At 34.4% G+C, this 25,493-nt stretch overlaps 1 protein-coding gene across 9 annotated transcripts in view; it reads left to right on the forward strand.

Moving 5' to 3' along the window:
• LOC138177904 (nephrin) overlaps positions 1-25,493 on the forward strand; it is a 94,995-nt gene that overhangs the window by 64,131 nt on the left and 5,371 nt on the right. For all 9 annotated transcript variants that reach the window (XM_069109215.1, XM_069109214.1, XM_069109220.1 and 6 more), the window contains 9 exons: positions 12,430-12,559; positions 13,000-13,208; positions 14,273-14,380; positions 17,534-17,740; positions 19,166-19,320; positions 20,695-20,839; positions 20,957-21,087; positions 21,310-21,469; positions 21,692-21,991. In XM_069109215.1, the coding sequence (XP_068965316.1) occupies positions 12,430-12,559; positions 13,000-13,208; positions 14,273-14,380; positions 17,534-17,740; positions 19,166-19,320; positions 20,695-20,839; positions 20,957-21,087; positions 21,310-21,469; positions 21,692-21,991 (1,545 nt within the window). The remainder of the gene's footprint in view (positions 1-12,429; positions 12,560-12,999; positions 13,209-14,272; positions 14,381-17,533; positions 17,741-19,165; positions 19,321-20,694; positions 20,840-20,956; positions 21,088-21,309; positions 21,470-21,691; positions 21,992-25,493) is intronic.

Genomic DNA, 25,493 nt, shown 5'->3' on the forward strand with positions numbered 1-25,493 from the left:
TGCCAATTAATATATTTTATAATTGATATATTATAATATATATATATATATATCGTTTATTAAACAAATGCCCAAACAAATTAACATTTACTAATGGCAAAAGTGATTTACAACATGTTTTTCGATTAATGCTTTCAACGGATATTTCAGTGGTATGCGTACAATTGTAATACAAATGTAAATAAAGCGATGCTGTATCATGACAATTCTGATGTACATACTGAAACGAAGCTTCACAATTAATATACGAAAGGGAAAATACTGTTTAGTATTTTTCTGTTTTTAAATTGGATGCTGGGCGAGCAAGTGAACTCATTTCTGGAGTGAAAAATCCGATTTACGGAAATTAAATTAAACCTCCGCAATGGTAACCTTTGAAATTAAATTTTTTAATGCCATCTCTGTGGTCAACTGTTGACGCATATATACGTGCCTATCTAAAATGTGTAAAATAGTTGATATCGTGTAAAAATACTCTATTAAAGCAATGTAAAATCCGTGAAAATCGCAATAATTTAGATTACACAAATATGTGTATCACTTTTAAGCGGCACTTTTCAATATCCTGCAACGTTATGTTATCTTAGTTATTCAATTATTAAGGATAAACAGGATATGGAAATAAGTACTTGAAACTTAAATCCACTTAAGATGAATGAATTTTTAGACTAACGATGTTAATTCCGCAGAATGAAACGATTAAGCGACGATTAAGATTACTCGATTATTTCTTTTGCAATATCTTTTAGTGAACTTAAATCTAATTAACAATTACAAATTTCTCTCATACAGGGAAGAGAAGCCCACGTGATAAAAGGATTTGCTTTATAAATATTTGAAACGTGATGGATCAAATTTGGAACACGAACGCACCAATTCTATTCTTAAAAATATAAGGGGGAGAGCTCTTCGCTAATCTACTACAAGACTGTTTCAGAATTACAAATGGTCCAATTAAGGAGTGTGCAATACGAGAATGTGAAGGAAATATTTCCTTATCTGGTAAACATCTGACCAATCTTGTTTTATCTTTTACCATCAGGACTTTAGAACGAAAGTCTTGTCTGTGGTTGCTGACGAGCAACGAGCCATGCATTAGTACAACCATATCCGTTGGGATTTAATAAAGTTTTAAGTAAAAAGTTGCGTATTAGTTTATATAGAGAATAATATAATTTAGTTTTCATATTTAAATCTTAATATTGTGTGTGTGTGTGTCTGTCTGTCTGTCTATATATATACATATAGTAGAATAACCACTACAGATTGGTTTACAGAGTTAATTACAAAGGAGCCACAATCGCAATTACATACAGCGCGCGTAGTCTTATAACTTGAAGATTTGTTTCAAAACGAATTTTTCCAGGATGCTTCCCGCTTTCGTTAAAAGTAAAGTGACTAAGGCGATCGTCGCATCGCGAAAATCGATAAAAGAAAGAATTTTCCTTTTCTATTGATTTCCTTTTGAAATATGTATGTATCGGATCGCGGATTCGATGGTTTCTCGATCTATTGCAAGATGTACGCAGACTGTAAACTAGGATTGACTTCGATATCGAAGAATGGGACGGCCGCTAAGCTAGGATTCGCGATTTATATTTGATCGAACTCGATGCCAGATCCCAACGCGGTCAATCCTTGCGAGAGTACATCTACGAAGCTAGGTCTCTGGCAATAATTCGAGAAAGATCTTCCTGACGACGTTGACGGCTCCTTCGGGAACGGATCCCCGAGATAAATGGAAACTCAGACCATTGGGACCATTTTCCGTCCCCCTCTTAAATTCGATCAAATGTCACATAGTTACACTGCATTGTGTTCGTTTCATCATATTCATAAAAAGTGTTTCAAAATTTGCTACTTTCGTATAAAATAACGTGTACTCGTGGATACTCGTGGATACTAGTGAATGCTCGTCGAATATAAATCTAGAAGAATTATAAACGAAAACAATGTTCTGAAATCTGGTTAAAATACTCTAAAAGCTTGTGCAGATAATATACATGTATGTACCTATATAACAGTGTTTCTAATCCATCTTATTTTACATCTCTGGATGCAATACGAAGGACTCTAAATTCTTAATATTGCTGATAATTTTGAGCTTATGATAAAATATTTATTACAGGCACAAAATTGTTTTTGTAGACGATCAATTTGTGGAATGGATTGAAATAAATCAATATTCGATAATATGCTTTTAGCTATGTCTACAAGATTTACTATTTTACAACGTGCGCTGCACTTTTTAAAATCACAAAACACCAAGTATCATATTACGAATATTGTCATGAAAGGTCGTGGATTTGATATTTGACATTTATCTTCTTTGATATATGTACATACTGTACACTCTACTTTCATCTGTTACATTCGCTTCAGTCACTTCCTTCTTGTTCGTCCTTTCACTATTTTATTATTAAGATATTTCGATTCTGAACTTGAAAAAGAATAATTTCTCTTTCTGGCGACAAAACTATACGTATGTTTTACTTGAAATATATAATATATGTAATACAATATGCCAATATAACATAACATATGTGATATAATATCCCAAGGAAAATATCACTTGAAATTACAGTACAACCTTTTTCGCTATTTTTTCGTGAAAGTTCATGTATAATACAACAGCTTACGTCAACTGACAATGTGTTTCTAGCAAAATAGACAATTTTTATCATAACACCGTCTCGGAGGATAAACTCTGGATGAACGACGAATTACGACAGCAGAGAGAGAACAGAACCGTTTCCGTCGTCAGAGGGTTGGTTAATCCGGTTAGTCCAGAAGTTACTAGTCGAATCAGCCGAAGAGAAAGACATGAACAGTTAAGGATAATCGACGATAGAAGCAAGAGAATTAGTCACCTCTACCGTCCTATTATTGGAGTCAAACTTTTACCTTTGCCAGTAGAAATCCAATCGACTCTTATTTATCGCGTGTCAGCCTGATCACTTTGTTATCAAGAATAAGATTCACCTCGGAAAAATGTTTCTACACCTATTTCAAACTTTTCACTTTACCTTTTTAGATAAATTTATAAACTAGAACCTGATTTGATCGATAAAGGTTCGTAATAACAAAGCTTATCAATATCTTACCCAGGATAGAATGTTCTTCTTCAAGTATTTCGAATATTTAACAATCCTGTATACATACTTTATTTCAGCATATTGTATAATATTATGTACATCATATGTTGTTGATCATTTCAATGGTTAAAATATAAATTAGTCGAATATTTAAAAATTACATAATATGATAGAATAAAAGAAAGAATGGAAGAGAATGATGAAATTCAGAAATGTTTGATAAAAACTTAACAGTACTTTTGCAAAACTGGTATTCGAATAAAATGAAACTGGGGCATTTGCGTAACGAAAACAAAGTTTGAAAATTCGTTGGTTGAAATGAAAATGGAGGGGGTGCGGTGGGTGGGTGGGTGGTTGGGGGAAAGGAAGGAGGTGGCAGAGGAGGAGGAGGAAGAGGAGGAGGAGAGAGCGGGAAGAATATCAGTAACCGCTTGGTTGGAAAGTTGGCTGAGGGTTGCTACGAAGAATACCCATTTTTAATCTGGTAGCTTTCATCTAATATTAACTGGAATTTAAAGGGACTGAGGTAAGAGATTGCGGGTCGAGAATAAAAGAAAAAAGGAAAGACACGGTTAAAATGGAATCACTGGGAAGAGAAAGAATGCATAAATGATTTTACGCCGTAGAAACGACTCATATTTTCATCGTTTAAAGCTCTCTCGACAATTTTGTATTTTCTCGCACAACTTTTTAATGCACAATCTTCCCCACAAAAACGGTCTTAGAGAATCATCGGTATAGCGTTCAGGAATAGCAGAGAATTCAATTAACGATTCAATTGTTGTAAATAATATGTTTCCAATGTTACGTAATATGTAAGAATGATGTAAGAATAATTTAGTGGTTTGATCATTTTAATCGTTAATTTTTGTGGAACATTATGCCATAAGAGTTGTTAATAACTTGCAAAAATTCAGCTACATGAAATTTCAGTTTCTTGTTCACGATAAATTTCGAGGATAAAATTTGGAAGAGAAAATTGAACGAAACAGATCATCGCGCTGTCGTTTCAATCGCAAAATATTTCTATTACTATCGTTATTACCATCTTTGTCCAAAAACTATGTACATGTTTGAGCTCGTTTTAAAGCCCAAAAGAAAACCATTTTCAAGTTTATTTGTAAGATCTTATTTACGTCTTTGCTTACGTAAATACATCGATAACAGGCACACGGGAAGAACATAAATTGTTAGTTTCACGCTAGTCATACGAATGTCTTACTTACTTACTTGGAATGAAAAGTACAATCGTATCGCATTGTATCGTACAATCGTATTTTACGAGAAACATTATTCGTTGCAAAGGAATAATTCATTTAAAAAAATTCATTTTTGATTTTTACCTGTTTTTTCTTTTTTTTTTTTTTCTTTTTTTGCTCTCATAGAATTTCTCGTCTAATTACAATAAAAGTGACATTTCGTCTCGTTTGAATGGATTGACTTCGTAAGGAAATTGTAACTAGGAGCCAGGCGTTCTGATTGATATGTTAAATTGTTATATCAAAATAACATAGAATATACGATGTATTTTCATAATTTGATTGCGTTCGCGGATACAATTATTTTTCAATGTTCTACTTGTATAAAGGAAAGACTATAAATCGCATCACCCAGAGTGTCTCGAAATGTAAAATATGTTAAACAGACATTTTTTGTACTAGAGAAAGTCGCGTATCTCGAGTTCGTGTTCTCTTGAAACTCTAATATGGATTTTTCTAGAAGAACGGCCTCGATCGTTGAATCGTTTGCGTTTTTATCAAACGAAGTATTCACGGAGGTAGTAAAAGTTCAAATGCATCCAGGTGTGAAACGAGGAATCGTGCAAGGGTGTAGGCAAATAAAACTGTCGACATTGCAAGACTTTATTGCCAGTACGCCATTGCTTGGGAGCTGGTTTAGTCAGTTGAGCATTAATGTGCCCGATGTAAATCGAGCTTCGTGTTCTTTCTTTCCTTTACACCTTACACTCTCCTTCGGATCGTTATGCTTTCAGTACATTGGTCTAGCAAGAATGTTCTTGTGCTGTCTTCATTGTACTTCTGTGAGCAGTTCTTTCCCTGGCAGTCACCCGTGAATAATGGCGATTTTATTGTGACAAAGAATCGTTCTTTCGCCTTCTATTCAAACTGTATGACTTGCTTTTTCGTCGAACTAACGTCGAGTTAACAACGACTTTCAGTTATGTATATATTCTCGTATTGCTACGTTATTACTCACATAAAAGCAATAGAAGGTTAATTTTTCAAAATCGTTTCGATACTTGAAATGTGTACGCCTTAATTTAGTAACAGTTAATATTGTGTTGTTACCGATATGTTTATCTTTATAACTGCTCCTTCGATTAGATACATCATCCGGTGCATCATCGTCCTTCTAAATGTATGTCTATGTTTCTAATAACTGACTTTGCATTTCGTAGTTGATATCTGGAAATTGATTTCAAATGAAAATTAAACATTGCGAGTGTTGTTTCACACACAATCTTTCTTTCTGACATGTGAACATGTAAATATAAAGCGACCAAAGAAGCGATTAACTCCATCGACATAAACCAAATACTTCAATATTTTAAAATAAATCAATTTTTTAAATCTTGGTGCGTCGATTCTTCAAACGAGATTGATAGGCATCACATTTCTAAATTTTTGTACAAAAAGCATTGCTACAATTTAGATGTGTACGTATATCGAAGATCGCAAAATCTATTATACGCTAACATTTAATTTTAAGTCGAATTTTCGAATATTAGAAACGAAAGTCGATGTTCTCTTATTGAAACCGATTTAAATTCTCTAATATCGTATGACAATTTATGTTCGTGATAAGAGATCGTAGAGGAGATTGCGAAATGTGTTGTCCAGCTGGGCTTATTAGTTACACCTGCATGAGCACGTGAAAGGCCATACATGTGGCTTTGTAACATGGCGCATGTACTTAAAGATATACATATCTACGTATAGACCGTACTTATGCACTACCACGACTGACAACGCGCGATTAGAATATCCGAATCAGCTAATACAATAAAGCATTTAAGTTTTTACACACTTGTATCTTACAACTTTTACAATTGAATACTTACCAACTTCATTTATATACCTACACTAGTAGAATGGACGAAAATGACGAAGACAATAACCGTGTTATTTACTGTTATTAACCGTATTTCGTACAATTTTTCGAAATTTATATATACATTTATCTAAAGAGATTTTCATGAAAACGGATCAACACTTTGGAACGAAAATGAATAAAAATAGGTTAATCTTTTATGATTTCCTTTACGTAGCCAAATTCCTTGTTTACAAACAAACTATTTCTACATTTCAATCATCTTTCTAGACCTGATAGTTTCGAAGAAAAGGAATTTCACGAAATATGTCACTAACCTTCAACTTTGGCTACTGTTTCCTCTCATTCCATCGATACGAATGCGGACACGTAAAAGAAAATATCTACGTGTCAGATATTTCTCCGACAACTACATTGTACACAAGTTTCCTTAAGATTGGCGATTTACTTTTTAACACGGCCAATTTTGGGAATACTCTCTTGTTGCAATATTATTAGGTTATAAGATGGGTTATTAGAAAATAAGATAAGATTATTTTTGCCGTGTAAAAGCAAATACATTAGCATCAGATCATGATTGAGAACTTTTGTCGAGTCTTCGATCGCTTATAAATTCGATTAAACGCAAAACATGATTTACTATATCGGTGCCATATCGGTGCCATATCGGCCATCGGAATTAGATCGATCGTAAGATCGTGAAAGAGGAATCGGGAAAGATGCCTGGCCTGGACAGACATACCGGAGAAGCGGACGAGTACTCTGACTTTACGTTGCTTATGGAGAGGATCTAGAAGTCGTTGCAAGAACGTCAGGTAGTGATAATAAATGAGGTGTTGGGAATATAAGAAAAGTGAAAAGGACGCAGGAATCGTTCAAAATTAATTAAGAATATGGCTAACAGGCTAACAGTTGAAAAGAGCTTTAGGGGGTATGCGCATAATTTAGTAAGATTAGATTAATAAGAGATAGGTATCCTCGAATACTTCAAACTCTTATTGTTTCGTTTACAAGTTGAATAAAAAGCGATTGTAATAATAAATAAATCGTGTAGAAGTAAAATAAACAAAGTACTAAAACTCGAGAATCGCAAACCAATTTTGAAAGACGAAACATATTCTGTAATAATATAGAGATACATTTCATGTTCAAGATTTGATGCTACTAGACTACTATTCGTAGAGATAATATGAATATTAATACGAATGACTGTGTATACAGTATTATACATTCCACATTTAATTACGTACGTTCTTGTCACGTTTCTCTGCGTACAAATATGTTCATTCAAAAATTTTACACAAGATTTAGATAATAGATAATAGATAATAGATAGATAATTCATGCACTACACCATTTCTATTTTTATCAATTATAAATATATTTTGTCTGACGATGAGTTACTGCGGAACCACGGTTCTACTCGAGATATCCTTCCGGACGATGTTTCAAGTAAATACATTTATTAAATTACAAATAGCTGTAGCAATAATTATAATAATATAATTATAGATATTATTCATTTATACCCCTAGTTTAACCGCTACGTTACGGCTAAAGAAGAATGACTTCCAGTAGTTCCATTTGCCTGTTACAACCAATACTTATCGGTAGACTCGACTTATTGATTTAAATTGAACGATGAACTGAATTATTAGAAATAATTAGAGGTATTGAAAGTGTAACGACGTGGTCAAGATGTTATGTATCATATAAACATATACGTGTAATACGATAGGTACGTTAAACGATGGTGTCGGATGAACGTATTCGGTTGGATGTACAATAATGTACATATTAGAAGGGAGCAGCAGTTTGCATTGATACCGGTATTTCTCGTGGCTCGAGCCTAACCGACAGAATTCAGATTCCATTTGGCATTCTCGAGAGACAACGGCAGCTGTCGGAATGCACCCGAATCGTCTCTACTGTATAAATACATGCAAACGTAAACACACACTTGCGGAATAGCATAATCTCTCTCTCTCTCTCTCTCTCTCTCTTCCTGATCCTGTTTGAATCCATAGATACTTAACTTGCAAGTTTTTAATAACAATAATTCATCCGTGCATTAATGCTCTTATTTATATAATATATATATACCAACTTTTTCTTTAGCCTTCTGACATTTCTCAGTTTCACATGTATATGTATTTTGGTATAATTCAACGTGATATAATAACGTGATTGAATATAACTTGATTAAAAGATTAGTCACGTATATATCGAGTGCCATTACGAAAGAGGCAATATAGGACGCACAGAGATATGTGATTTGCTCCCATGTAAAAAATTATAACATCATTCTTCTGGTTATCATTTTTTATTATTACGCATAATTCGTTCATAGTTATATTCGTAGTTCATTCGTAGTTATATTCATAGTTCATTCATAGTTATAGCCAAATCTCAGCACGTTGATTAATGTAACAGTGGATATTTCTATAATCGCTATTATCGGTCATATTAACATATGGTATAAGCTCATATTAAAATATAGTATTTTCTGAACCTGATTAGAAAGTAATACCGCAAATTTATTTGTTAATAAGTTTGAGGTTTGATACTCGAAATAACCGAGAAAAACATAGTTTACAGTGTCCTTTGTCGACTATTGTAGGAAAACCAAATTTAATTTTACTATGTTATCGAGTACACAACGTATATAAATATAATTCTCATTCTGAGGAATTCAATGACGATGGTAATGAATATAAGTAATAAAAGATACAGATATATAAAACGCGAAAAGATTCTTTTGCTCGATGCTTGATTAATAGTAGTCCATGTATAAAGTTTAAAGATATGTACAAGCTGTGCGAGGAAGCCTCGAGTTGCTCTCGCGTCGTCTCGTGTTGTCTTTTAAACTCATAAAGGCAAGGTCCAAATGCGCATCGAACGAAGCGAATAAGCAACTGCGAAGCATCTTCAATCTCGCCGGAAAACCGCCAATCATTAGCTCGTCCAAAGTCCTGCTGTATTCAACGTCAAACCGAAGCATGCCTCACGGTGAGGCAGGTAAGGATACATCTCGCCAGGCAGAGCTCGCGGCTTTGCCTCGTACTGTCTTTACATAGCTCAATTATTGTCAAAACTTCGGGTATCTGTGATTTAGAGAATATTGTTGCAATTCCTGATTAACACATCTGGCTAACTGTTAAATGCTTCATTTATTTACACTTGCATGATAATTAAATAATTAGATAATGTCTTTAATATAATCGATTTTTACGTTATTTCTAATTTATAATCAGACATTATTGACGGTTACGATAAAGCAGAGGTTTGCAAAATAAAGTAACGATAGGTAACGAATGTTACAGACATATAGTAATAATAAAGGATATTAAATCTTAATGGTAATGTCAATTCAATTCTAAAATTACCTTATCTATTATTATGATCTGCGATACATTCAGTTTCTACTTGAAGTTGCACGAAAGTTGTGAGCCGAGTGAACATTTTTTAAAACAATACCGGCTGTTTCATCAATTGGAGGAATAATTTCGAATATTTCATGTTTGACCGGAACAAAGTGTATAAGAAAAGAATCTGGAACAACGATATCATCAACTATTGGCAATTTAGTCACGATCTCGTAATATCGTCGTTCAATATCTAACGAATTTTGCCTGATTCGCAAACGACCATCTACGCAGGCAATAGCAGAGGCAATCATTCAAGCCGATTTATCACGTGGCCCGAGCGAACACCGGCGGTCATACATTCTGACTCCAATTTACATCCGAAATCCATTTGGCCGATATGGCATTCGTCACGACATTTGGGTCGATCTACGACTCCTTGAGCACATTCCTTCAGTCGGTCACGCGTCTCAGTTATGAAATCAGCAGTACGTACATGGGTTTTCCGAGCATGATTCTGCAACTAAGATAGTAATAATTCGACTATGTGGAATATCAAGCCAAATAAATAACGAGGGAAATTGGATATATAGGGAGGCAGTGACAAACAGCCAAACATCTCGCGTAAGACATATTAACTAGACTCCCGAGAATGCTATAATCTCTCTTGTATGTCACTCGTTGCACCGCGCCCGTTACCTACCTACCTACATACATATATGTATAGCGATAGTAACCAGACAAGACCACGGTTCCTTTAGGCAGAATCCCTAGTCGTCGGTTGATTCACGAAGTTGGCTATACATATTCGGATTTGTTTTCAAGCCTCGTTCCACAGTTGGGCATGACTACTGTCGAAAATAATTTTACTGTAGGTTACTTTCTAAAATAAGGTAAATAAGGTAAAAATATGTGTATATAATAAGAAATTCTTCAAATTTGATATACGATTAGAACTATATACTAATATATAGAATATAAGAAAAGAACAGCGAATACTTTCCATCGTTTATCCTTTTATTTTTCCGTGTTTGAATTTTAACATTCGTCGTCTTTTTCCGTGTTATGCGTGAAAGCATAAATGCTGTTTACAACGTGTTTGCGATAATATTCTCACGATCTATTTATGTAAAATTGAGTATATCATGCTTGATTCAAATTGAGATTAAATAATATCGCATGTTTTTTTATTGAAAATGATTCAATGAAATTGAAATTGTTAACTCAGCCATTTTTTGCATATTATTCATGCGTACCAATACCTATATGATTTGTATCAAATTCAAAAATCAGTAGTATACATACATATAAGGAAAAAATTATCAATAAGAGGTTGCGTATAATCGGCCAGTTTCACCTTTAGATAGGCACTTAAGTACATCAAGTACATTTCGTCAGCATGTAACTAATACATAAATATTAACTTCCTATTGAATGAAATTAACTTGTGAAATTCCTGTAACGCTTTAATAGATATGCATGTTTTCGAAAATACGCGTACATGACTTTCTGTCGATATAAATATAAAATTATTAGTCGAAATCGTAAGAAATGGGAAATAAATAAAAGATAGAAATTAGAATCTAATTGACACGTATTGTCTTAACAGCAAAATCAAGGAATTTTATCGAGCATCCCATTCACGTGGCTATCTTTTTTTTTTTTTTTTTTCTTTCATATTGATTGCCACTATAGCAATTTATCTTTCCTTCTACCCCACGCGAGGTCACCTTAGATATGAAAGCTTCGAGTAGCCAGCACATGCAAGCACGCAAAAATATCATTACATCATAAAACACGAGGTGATCCTTTGAAACTAGCGATGCATATCGGTTAGCTTATATTTTCGTTCAAATATTTCTTCGATTATGAGACTTTAATTTGGCTTGCGATTTTATTAAGGAACTTCTATCGATAGTTTGATCATCAATGTACACGTATATTACCTATAATAAATTTTAATTCGATATTGAGACATATCAAGCATGTATCACCTTTTTAGTTTTCAAGTAAAAGAGTTATTCTTGACACGGTTGGCATTCATATACTCGTTTGTATTATAAAATTGTTGTCCATGTTAGCAAAATATCTTGAATCGTTAATTAATCCATTAATTGATGTAAAAAGTTAATTATTGATACTTAATGGTCATGTCGACCACATAACTTACACGTATGTAGCTCGGATCTATTGTCATACGATTTTCATTACTTCGTTAAATATGAGAAAAATATATGACTAAGAATCGTATATTATCGTCACTTATTTAACCTACCGTTACTTATAACGAGTCTTCGCGTTCGTTTTCGGGAACCATTACTTTACCGAGCCCGATATTCCTGTTTCTGGCGGTCAATACAAAAAGTTTATCCTTGAAACGAATGGCTCAAGTACAAGTATTCAAGCGATTCGAGTATTGAAGCGATGGTCTCCCTTACAAACATTTTGATATCGTCGGTGTTGTCATTGTATAATATCGCATCGTCGCTGACTATATTATGGTGGCGAGCCGCGAGACAAAAGTCACAGAAACACTAGTTTGCGGTTTGTCGATTTGCCACCCATCCGCCACAGATGTCTCCGAATCTCGAACACTTACATAGAACGTTTACATTTTAAATAAGATGAAGCAAAATAAGACAACATGTTTGCTAAGACGGGGAACGTTCAGGTTTCCAAATTTTATAAATGCTAGCGTTATCCGCCCTATTCTCGTTTCTGAAGATATTAATATCGTAGTCGTTATAATTTTTATTATAATTTGCAGTTGTTGTGCGAATATTACAACAAATTTTGAAGCAAGCTTTTGCCTGAAAAAAGATTTCTAGTACATTAATAACAAATATTTTGTCAGAAAAATGAAAATTTCGAACGACAATAAATATTTTATATTACAGGATCAACAGTAACAACAAGAGCAGTTCTTCAAGGTACGGCAGAGTTGTCATGTGATATCCGTCCACCGCAACAAAATGATTCCGTAATTTTAGTTGTTTGGTACAAAAGCGATACCACACCTATTTACAGGTAAATGAACAAACTTTCATGTAGAAAATTTCTGCGTCTTGGATATTAATCCGAGTGTTCGAACCTTATATTATGTTCAATTCGTTCTTTTCTTATTGTATTTCGTATACATTATTAGAAGTATATCTTAAACAGTAAATTTCGGTTATTTTATACAGTACGCTTCGTTTTACAGTTCGTTTATCGCAGAAAATTCATAATGTATAATAGTTTTCAAATATAATTGTCAAGTTTGCACGAGGAAATTGAGGAATAATGTATCGATTCGAAAAAATAAAGAATAGCGAAAACAAAATTGCTCATCATCAATCAGGATCATTTACAAACGAACAAGTCTCGCGCAAAGTTGGAAAAGATTACAACGAATCTCAGAGTTTTAAGAATCAGAATGTTAAATATAATTGTTTTCAAAGTATTAAATTAAGAATATATTGTTTCAGTTACGATATGAGAGGCAAACATTCTGAGAAAGCTTCTCATTGGAATAATAAGGACCATCTAAACGACCGTGCATTCTTTAGAACTGTCACTGAACCAGCAACATTAAACATCAATCACATTGAAGAAAGAGACGAAGGTGAATACAGATGTCGAGTAGATTTCGCGAAGAGTCCTTCCAGAAATTCAAGAATTCACCTGATGGTTATAGGTTTGTATTATACGGACTTTTACTATATTTAGTAACATTGAATTCGCTACATATCAATTTATTATGCATCTCATAAGTTTTATGTATTTGTAATTTTTTATATTGGAAAACATACATTTGCTGGTCAAAACTCACACCTCTCATAACTCACAAATACCTGATGATCTGACTCGGTATAAAATGGTATCTATTGTTAAAAACGGGGAAAATTTGTAGGTCTTTTGGAACGTGTACGTAGCTGATTTTAACGATATTTGTGCAACATTAATATCGTTTCTATACACATACCGCGATATTATTGACCTGCGAAAGAATAATCGTTTCAAGAACTAGAAAGGAGGGTGTTACAAAATGTCAGTTTCGGGGATCGCCCTGAGTTGAAAAATTCATGCAAACTCTCTAAAAGTGTCTGTCACGGAACAAAAGTGTCCTTATCGCTTTTCCGAAAAATAATGGGAAAGTTGTTAAAAATGAATCCAAACACGCGAATATGATAGTGATCAAACTCACCTAACTCGTTATAATTCATCTTATCTTTTGTCAAAATAATTAATGAAAAAATCAGTTTATCGACTTATCGTCGACTGAATTGTCCTGAACGTATCATAAACTCTGCAGTCCAAGTCGCTTATTTTTATTCTTAATTTTTTAACGCCAAAACTAACAACTAGTACTTGAGGGTTATTCGAATAAAATTATAGTCATACATAATCGAAACTTTAATTCAACGTTACAGTCAATCGTTCGCTGAATAACCAATAACAGTTAGAGTAATTTTATACGATATTATTTTATACGAAATTATCCAAATAAATCTTTGAATCCAGTAGTGCTCAACTCCGAATTCTAAACAAATAGTCACAAACGATGAACTAATATGTCGCCACATAGATAATTAATTAATAATCCCTCTTCTTGGAGAACGGTTGGTTTATAAATCGGTTAATTGGTCGTGTCATTAGGATACTGTACCATCGGTTCGTGCCTTATAATAATACAAATAGCAAAGATACGTGCAATTAATAATATATTCAATAAGAATGTTTTATTTTCGTATATTACAGTACCACCGCATAAACCAAATATTATCGATGAACGTGGAACTGTGCCAGCGGTAGCAGGTCCGTATGAAGAAGGTGGTGATATGAAATTACAATGTCTTGTTTCTGGAGGTGAGTTTTCCCTATTGTTTTCTATTTATATTTCTACCAAAAGTGAAAAATTATTACGTTCGTATTCAAGTTTTCTGCATAAGCATATCAAATTATTTTCAAGTAATAACATTGACAATTGAACAATTAACGTGGAACCGAGGATATCGTCCAACATGTAATATAAATTATCTTACAATTATTTTTCTCAACAAAAGACGAACGTCCCTGCACGATACACGACAGCTTGGAAGGAACTGACAAATATTCGCTATTTCACGAGCTCTTACTGTCAATGCCATGTAGGTATAAACAATATTTTTCGGTCGTTCTTGGAAGGTTCTTACGTTCGAAAAAGGAAAATATGCTAGCAACCGTTTATTTTTCGTCCAAACGATATAGACAGTTCAATGCGGAGTAGCTGAATAACAATTAGAAGCAAGCAAGTATAGGTATGATCCGATTATGTTTGATGAAAGATCTCATTATAGAGAAATTTTATAATACTATTATATCGTTATTTTTTACAATTTTGTTATTATAAATCAACTTAGATTTAATTGCACGTACAGTTAGACACGGTATTAAACATTACTTCCAAAATAACATTCCGAAATAACATTTCCGATATTTAGAAAAGTTATAAATCAATTAAAGATTTACAATATTTTAAATACTCTATGGACATATTGGAGATTATTGGTATTCAGCATTTGAATCTGCCGCTTTCGTTTAACATTTTAAACGGTCTTTACCGTCTCTTACAAGCGTGTATGTAGCGTTGCGTTGAGTATGCCCCCTACACCCTGCCGTACACGATATGATTTGTCTCAAGGCATGCCACCAGATCAGGTTTCATACGAGGCAAGCTGCATCTCTTGGGACTTACTTGCAAGAGTAGTTTGGACATGGGCATCTTCCATGAAATTGAATATCATTTCTGTGCGAAAAAAAGTTGCAATTGGTTAGTTGTTGTAGTAGTAGACGCGTGTATTGATACGATAATAGATATGTGTGTAATGAAGAGCAAGAAATACCACGAAAAAAAGGGGAGAAAACGGTCTCGAAGAATTGGCTGAGTGCCAATTTTATTATTACTATCGTATTTGATCTCATCTTAATCAGGAAAATTTCACCAATGCGTTAATGAAATTTTTAGAAATAAAAGAAAATTCCGTGGTTGCATTAATGTCTTATCTCATTGGTACGAGGGCGAAATGGCGAAATGGCGAAATGGTACGGCTCCGGTGTGCGACCCTCTCAAGTGCACGAGATAACGTCACGGGGATAGAGATGACACAACGACGGCGAAGATCGATGACATAAACAATGCAGTCTGACCGTATTCTGCACATACACGAGATCAAAAGTAATCACGAGGCCAAGTAATATCTGACCGACAAATGAACAAAAGGCACCTGATCTGTCGGAACATAACCTACCGCTACATGCTAGAATATAGGGAACTCTCGATCCGTTTTCGGTGGTTTCGTACCTACGTCACGCTGTACAAGAAATTTAATCATCACCTATTATCGAGTTCCATTGGTATTAACAAAATATCTTCATCTACCGGACCTCATCCCGCCACGACCATCCGGTAGACCATATACAAACACTAACCTTCCACGGCCAGCTACCCACCTCATCGGGTACAAGATCGTAATAGGGCTTAAAATTAAAGTTTACGACTTTTACTTTACAAATGAAGGGGTCTGCCTAATTTCTGCCTACCGAAAACAGGCGGCGGACCAGTTCTTCAACACGCACGACACGTTGGCTGTTTTCCGTGAACTTGTAGAAACGTTTCGTCCATTTTCACTTCGACGATTCTCGAATATATTGCAAAACTCAACAGTTTGAACAACTTTTCCCTATACGTGTAACCGAGATATTAAAAATGCTAACTCAAACCCCCAATACAATTATAGACAGAAGACGGATGGGGCGATCGGCAACCAATACTGGATGCATACGCTGTCATAGATACACACAATTGTAGGCAGAAATACACTGTATTTATACCTACAGGTTCTTGCGAATATCCGGGAAATTAAGCGAATCCGACGGTTATACGTGTATAGGAAAAAGTTGCTCAGAACGTTGATTTCTATAACATATTCAAAAGTCATCGAAATCGGGGATGACAAAACGGTTCTACAAGTTCAACGTATATATTTTTTAAAATTAATGTCGATGCGTATAGATATTTATTTTGAATAAATTTCGGAATTTTTATACAAAGTTTGCCGTGACTGAGAGAGATTTTCAATTAAATCCTCGCAGTTTGTCGAAAAAGCCTGCAATACCCAGTACAAAAATATTACATCTTTTTCATACCGGTAATCCAATATCATTCGAATCACGTTGAGACATGACCCTTCGAATTTCTTCTTTATAACGTGTTATTAAGTGACTGAGAACGAACCATGAAAATTGCCATCTACAATACGAAATCAAGGAAAGAATCGTTATACTCGGAAATTATAGCCAATACGGTAAAACAAAATTTCACGTCTCCGTAACTTTTTTGCCAGCTAGATATCCGAGTATAGCTATCAAGCGTTCATCGGCAGATACGGCCTCCCGCGTTACAGTATATTTTCCCCCAAATGTACAGTTGAATTAAATTTAAAATAATATCAAATTTTTCTTTATCCATTCGTACATAGTATAAAAAATATTTTGCCTCGTTTTGCTGCAATTCTTCTAATAACACTACACGCGAAAATGCATCTCCTGCAATCAGCCAATATCTTCATCATTTTCTCTTTTTCTCTCTTTTACATGGTACCTCTTCCCATTCGATTCACATAGCTACCGCTACACCAATCGCAATCTCTTTTTTTCAGAGACACATTTTCTAACGTCATTTCGCTTCGAAGTCAAAACGGATACTGACTGTGAGTAGGTTTCATGAGGGCCACACTAGACTTCATGAGACCCAGCTCGCTTCGCATGAGCTTTCGTCTCGAGGCATACCTCGAGGAAAATCTCTTCATGTAGGGCCCGCTTTAAGAAGAACTGTGTAATAGAGTTATTTCTTTCTTTTTATTTCTAATAAGTAAATACATATTTATTTTATCAGTTCGACAAATGATCTATTCAATAATTGGATTATAAATAATAGTCAACAGATATTTGACCTACTTATATTTATATGTTGTTTACTAGGTCGACCAGAGCCAAAAGTGAGATGGTGGCGGGGAGAAATGCTCCTTGATTCGAAAGATGAGCCAGGGGAGTTTCCATCCCTTCGTAGAAATGCCTTAATAGTAAGGGAACTTTCAAGAGCTGATCTTCATGCGGTATTTACTTGTCAAGCATCCAACAACAATATCAGTCAACCTGTCTCTGCATCGGTTGCAATTGAAATGCATTGTAAGTTTCGTTATAGTATATGATACTGTATTTAAATACCATTTAAGTACGATACGAATTTGTTTGTTCAACCGCGAGAAGCGGGACGGGATAGTTCTTAGGACATTGTCCTGTAATAGAGTTTGTTCTTCGTTTTGTGTCAAAATTATAGTATCGAACCGTTTTAGTGCCACGTATTTCTTATTTTTAGCTAGCTATACATTTATACAGGGTGGTTGGTAACTGGTGCTACAAGCGGAAAGGGGGTGATTCCACGCGAAAAAAGAAGTTGAAAATATAGAATAAAAATTTTTCGTTCGAGGCTTTGTTTTCGAGAAAATCGACTTTGAATTTCCGCTCGGTACGCGTGCACTTTATCACGTCTCGTTATAACGGATCTCACTACAGATCGTTGTCTCGATGGAAAAATTAAAAAAAAAAAAAAAAAAAAAGAAAATTAAAAAATAATTTTTATTCTATATTTTCGACTTCTTTTTTCGCGTGGAATCACCCCCTTTCCGCTTATACCACCAGTTACCAACCACCCAGTATAATTGACTTTATTTACCATTTCTTTAACAATTATAATATACATTACAAGTTCATGTATCTCGAATTCCTTGTTGAAATTATTTATTTATTTATTTCGTACATATAAACAGAATACCAAGTTTCTTGAAACACATGCGACAGAAAATTTATTTGCTTCAATTGCCAATTTCATCGAAAAGGACGTAAAACGAAGAAGAAGAAATAGAAAATTCTGACTCCTCTGTGCTTTAAATTTAGTCGCGCGGGTGTGTGTATGTGTGTGGTCTACTCAAATGTATTTAAGTGAAAGTCAAGAAAAGTTAACAAAAACACTGTAATTTGTAATATAACGTTGCGAGTATTTAACAGCTACGGCGTGTGAAGCTAGTATTATATTACGGCTGAAAATTAAGAAAATATTTGTCATTGATATCCGGTACATGGATTACATAGTTACTTATACCCGTGTATCGTGAACTGTACATACTTGAAGAAAATTACTGTAAAGAATAGTTGTAAATAAGGAACTATGCAAGAGAAACACCGATCGCATAATAACATTATTTATACAAATGGACTTTTTAAAAGTCTATTTAGTCATCACAGTCATATTCGTCACTCAAAAGCACAAAATTCTTTCATTCGTTCATAATTTCTCTATCCCTAATCATTTCCGAGATATTGCAGAAAATATATTTCTGATACTATGTGTGGACGATTGCCGATTAAAGAAAGAAAGAAAGAAAAAATTAAAAAGAATACGTATGGGCTAGGCTGTGAATCTACAAAGTTTCATGAAAATTGGCGTTTCAGACCTAGGTGATGTTCCTTGTATATCAAATAGATTATTATCGACCTATATATAATACACTAAATCTATATATACTATTTCATTAAATCTTTTATTCTTTTCAGTGAAACCATTGTCTGTGGCAATATTAAGTAATGAGCACGCACCCCTTAGCGCTGGACGAAAATATGACATAAACTGTATGACTGTTGGATCCAGGCCTCCAGCAAAGTTATCGTGGTACATGGATGGAAAGAAACTGAGTAATTACACGGAGAAGGTATCTTGCTTTGTATCGTTAACATAATAAAGATCATTTATAAAGATTTTCACTAATATATGATTTCATATTTTGTTAAATAGTGACAGATAATAGCAAACAGGTTATAATAATACAATAATTTGCATTACAGAGTCTAGCTTCGTAATCTGTTCTAACGTTATAATCTTTAAATATGTTTTCATCGAAACATGTCTATAACACGAATTATCTTAAACACCTCTATAAAAAGACCTTTTTTGTACACAATACATGCTTCTAAGGTATGTAATTGCATTATATTCACGTTGCAAGTTTGGAGGACAAAAGCTGCTCCCTTTTCTACATTTCCATATATTGTACGTATCGGTGTAGCCTTTATAAAATCTTGGTTGATCCTCGGAATATATTTGGAAGAATTAAACTCATGTAACTATACACATGTAGGTTCAGGAGGAAGAATCACGGTACAAACATAAGTCATGGATTGCGTTTGAAATCGAAACTATAACGAAATTGAAATTGGAAGTACATATATTAACACGATCAATTGCAGATCTTACGATCAGTATTCGCGACTCACTTATTCTTCTCTCGCCGGACGGCCGTTAAATTTTCCGCATACAAATCTTGACGTACAGCTTTCTCCGAAAGCAATCCGACTCTCTTGAACCTCAATTCTCTATTCCATTGGTCTGCCCGTTCACCGCCGCCGTTTGTACTTTATACGTAGACAGTGTCGCCTCGAAATAAGCAGTACGACCGGGACCGGACAATTGCTTATTACAAGTCAGGTATGTTATTCGGCTTGACTTTTTTCTCGAACGAAACACGAGAGAACACACGGAGAACGAGCAAGAGGCTCGAGACAGCGGCCGATCATAAAGCGATCGGCATATAACACGCGATCATCGCTAATACTGTTATGAGAAAGCATCATAAGTATTCTATTCGTCTTTTGTCAACCGGTGTTCGCTGTTCGTTTGACCATACAAATTTACGAACAAATTACATTTTCTGTCGTACTCGTCCCCGGATCTCTTACTCTGTTGGCGACTTCAAATAAAGAAGAGGGAATTGTGAGTTGCTTATTTCGAGTCAAAATTCTATGTGTTGTACTTATCGGTACGACGAGGCGCACGCTTATACGTTCAAACTCTCTGATTTTTCCCTTTTTTCCTTCGTTTTCCTGCAACGGTAAACGGTTCGTCTACGGTTCGGCTACGGTTTTCGCTCTTGCTTCGCTGCCCTGCCGTCCCAACGGTTGCAAACATACATCTGTACATACACGTGCGCACCCCCTACATATATATATATATATATCTTAGAATAGTACTGCATAATAGCGTCCATGGGATAATTCCATGAATTTGTATTTATTTTCTCATGTTGAAGGTATCTCAAGATGGTAACATGACAAGTTCGACGTTGATATTGAAACCAACGTTGCTTGATCACGATAAAGTAATCACTTGCCGTGCAGAAAATTTCGAAATTCAACGAGGTATAGTCGAAGACACATGGAAATTAAATGTATTCTGTAAGTATAAAATTATTTTATATAAAATATTTGTCAGGAATACAAACTATTGCAATTTCAATACTTTTATGGATATTCACTTTTATAATATTTACTCCTTCTGTTTTTATTTTTCAGTTGTACCAATTTTACATCTGGAATTAGGATCGAATATGAATCCAGACGATATCGAGGAAGGCGATGACGTATATTTTGAATGCAAAGTTCATGCTAATCCTGGCGCTTACAAAGTTATATGGAGGCATAATGTAAATTTTAGTTGAATATACATGTAAACATATTATGTTATATAACGTGTTTATATATATATATATATATATATATATATATATATATAACAATGTTTACAGTAGAACAATATGGTCTATTCTAAATTATTTCGGCTATAGGCTAATAATAATAAAGCTAATAATAAGACTATAAATAGGGCTAATGTTTGATTTAATCCATCAATGTCCATACCGTTACAGGGAAATATTATTCAGAACAATGCAAAAAATGGTATAATAGTGCAACAATATGGCTTGGCTTTGAGGGAAGTTAATCGTTCTCAAGCAGGCAATTATACTTGTATTGCTAGCAACGTCGAGGGAGATGGTTACAGTAATACTGTCGAACTTAAAATCATGTGTAAGTTTCTGATGCTTCTAAACCTCTTTCACTTTAGAATATAGAATACGTTATTTACACAAGATATAATAATAATTATATTAAATATATATATCATTATAAATATATATATATATATATATATATATATATATTAAATATATATAATGTCATTTGTATGATCAATATTGTAGAATATATTCTTAATACTAGAAAATTCAACATTTTATTTATATTTTTTAGACAAACCTATTTGTTTACCTGACCAGAAACGAATTTATGGCGTAGCTCGTCACGAAGATGCCCGAGTAACATGCAGTGTAGAGGCATACCCATCTCCAGATAGTTTCCGTTGGACATTTAACAATACGGAAGAAATGGTAGATGTACCTCAGGCACGGTACAAGAATTCTACACGTCATAGTCAAAGTATTCTTATTTATCGACCAATTACAGAAATGGATTACGGTACAGTGTTCTGTTGGGCAAGTAATACCGCTGGCCAACAAAAGAACGCTTGTATATTTCATATCATTCCAGCAGGTATGTGTGATATATATAAATTATTGTAAGATAATTATTGAGAACTGTTGTTGTTTCATTTTTCAAGCAAATGAAAACCATAGAATACCCTATTGTAACTTTTCGAAACAATATATTACTAGTTTGAATATTCTATTCGAACGAGATCTTAAAATGTATATAAAACATATACATGCATATATTAGAAGTGGAGGTACCTACATTTTTCTTTTTTCATGGATTCTGTAAAATAGAATCATGTTCTTACTCCTATTTTTACCTAATCGTTATCGTATGCTGTATATCTGGAAAAAAGAAATGGATGCTAATATTTATAGAATTGCTTTTAGACATCAAAGAAGTGAAAAACGTTTAGATATAAAATGATCGGTTAAGGTTTATATTTGAATCTTATACGCGATTTAACGTTATATTAAAATCTAATTACATTACCCGCATGTAAATTAAGCTGAGCCGTCATTAAAGACCGGTATGCATTTATCCTATATGTATTTTCATCATTACGTATCATTCAGTGACGTGTTGATTGTCCAAATTTAACGAATGGCATATAAATATTTTTTATAATTGTATAATATATAGACGCAAAAATTCGTTTCGTTTATCAGAATAATGCACGAAATGGGAACGGTGAAATGATAGTGAAATGATGATCTGTAAAATGCAGATACATGTACATACTTACATATCGCTATGTCTTGAATTTATCGCAAGAGAGAGTTAGTTTCTCTGCGTGGTTAGAGCAATTTCGAAAGTTCTTACTCTTGTAAAATGTTAAATCATACCTTCACTTTTGTGAATGAAACATACGATTTCGAAGTGAGAGTGAAGGTTAGATACGAGATAAAGTCCACATTGATATACACTTATCAATCAAATATTTGAAGTTAATTTTCTTAAAAACATACCTCTGCGTGGAAAAACTTTGTTGCATGTTCTCAATTTATCTTCTCATATAATATCATCTTCTCTTCGGTTGTATCGTCAGTTACGAGATACATTGTATAAGATGTAAGCGTAATGAACCTGGAATACTCTCATAAGAAGTATCCTTAGATGAAATAGAAAATTTTCATGCGTATGCTGTATGTTACTACGTTTGCAGCATTCTTACATATGAAGTATTATAATTCTGTAAAATGTGATAGATCATAAAGTTGGGGTGCAACCAACTCTAGAACTGTTAGTTGTCTCTGTCGCGTGCGTGCGTGCGTGCGTGCGTGCGTGCGTGCGCGCGCGCGCGCGCGCGCGCGCGTGTGTGTGTGTGTGTGTGGTGTCGTAAATCGGTAGCTAAACCATACGCGACGTCATTCAATGGCATTACACGATGCAGACAACTAGGGTTCAGCTATTGATTTACATTGATCTTCGGATCTAGTTTGACACACTCTGCTATATGAAACGATATCATGTGGCAGATCGTTGTATCAGCTTCAACCAGCATTGCAAGATAAAAAAATTATCGGTAAAAAACACAGGATACAATTAAAAAGAATTAAATTGACTTTAATATTTCCTCCACTACTATACTTAGAAAATAATTATGTATTTACACCACCTGATGTTTTCAATACCGATGCCAGTATCAATATATATATATATATATATATGATTTTGTGGTATATGATTTTGTTGTACAAGCCGTTTATGAAGACAAATATGTAATAAACCAAGAAAGCTTTAGGAAGAGAGAGACGGAGAAAGGTAGAGAGAGAGAGAGAGAGGGAGAGAGAGAGAGAGAGAGAGAGAGAGAAAGAGAAAGAGAAAGAGAAAGAGAAAGAGGCAGAGACAGAGAATCTACCGCAAGATTATATCCAAGACTACCATAATTCTTTGCCGAGATTTAATAATTGAAATAATTGGAAATAGGATGAAACATGCATATTATAAAAAAGTATACTTTTGTTTCTATTTTGGATCAGTTTTTAGTGTGTGATCTATTTTCGGAATATTTCTGTTTTATCATTGTGTTGTTATTTCATCGTTCCCATTTCACTAATTAACTTGATAATTTAGAAGTGATATACTGTCAAAGTCGATTTTGCGACACTATATTGTACTATTGTAGGAGCCGAGGAAAAATGAGGGCTCCGGCAACGGGAATCAAATCCGCAACACTTGTATCCTGTGATTGGCCAGCCGCACCTTAATAAACTTTGCCAAAGCGCCCTCGCTAATTCCTCGTTGTTATTGCTCCTTTTGACGGGTATGGAGGCCTCGGCCCCACACTATTACAAGGTAATATTTATACGCCATCCGTTAAATCTAGAGAATTATAAATATATCACTATAAATTTAATGATAGCTTATATGTGCTGCTTTTCCTCTGGTAGTACAGCCATATTTTTCGGCTCAGGAGCAATAATATCAGATCAGATAGTATATTTGTAAGCATCGGATATTTAAGCAAGGATTAATATGATGAACAACGTTCAGATATGAACCTTTCGACGATGATTGTATTTCAAATCACGTCGATTGCTATACTATTTGTCCATTTTTCGCCATCTTGTTCCCATACTGATCCCATCTCTTCTACTCTTCAACATCAAAATTGCACTATTATGCCGGTGTATGCACAATGCACATCTTACGCAGGATCTCAACATCGTTGACTATTTTCCCTTTCCTCTAATTTTCCTTTTCGTTTCGTTGTTGATCTTGGTTAGGTGCTTATGGTCTCTCCTGTACTTCTCCTTTTTTACAGGTCATTTCTTCCTCTCCTTCTCATCCTCCTTCTTCTCCTTCTCCTTCTCATTCTCCTTCTTCTTCTTCTTCTTCTTTTTCTCTTTCGTCTCTTTGCACAATTTCTTACGGGATACTGGTAAATTATTCGGTTAACAACTAAAAGTTGAATGAACTGACACGCGAAGATTCTTGCGTTGATTCTTGAAAGTTTTCAAAGGTTCGCTAAAGCTTTAATAAATGCCAAGTATAGTCTTTAATCTTTCATGAAACTGGAAAAAGTTTAGTTTCTGCATATTCCACAGATAAGGTATACGAAATGCGAGAACGTGCAAGCAAATAATCATCCCATAATAAACGTCTAAAACTAGGACTATGCGGCATCGCCTCGAGTGTCGGAATCCTGAGTTTGCTAACGAGTACGACGATAGCCTCGACTTAATAGTTTCAAGAGTGGTCGATACGTTTTGCGTTCCTCCTAAATTACCTCAACGTCTCGAATATGAAAATATCTGCAGAGTACCTCTTCTCCTACCATTCTAAGTAATCAATAATAATGTCCTATTGATCATTTTCGAGAACATCAACAGAGAACAACGACAGTAAATAAGCTATAAAAAGCTTGTTCCTATATTTAATAAATGTAAAGATGGAGCTATCAACAATATGGTAACTCTGTAATGAACATGTCCTATACCCCCCCCCGCCCCCTCCAAGGTTTATATGTGTTCAAGCCCTTGCGGATATATTATATCGATGCATTCCTCCTCATTTTTAAATCAATACACAATCTATCGTTTCTGTTTATGTTTATGTT

The sequence above is a fragment of the Bombus flavifrons genome, chromosome 3 (assembly GCF_040668555.2).
Source record: "Bombus flavifrons isolate JBK064 chromosome 3, iyBomFlav1_principal, whole genome shotgun sequence".
Lineage (NCBI taxonomy): Eukaryota > Metazoa > Arthropoda > Insecta > Hymenoptera > Apidae > Bombus > Bombus flavifrons.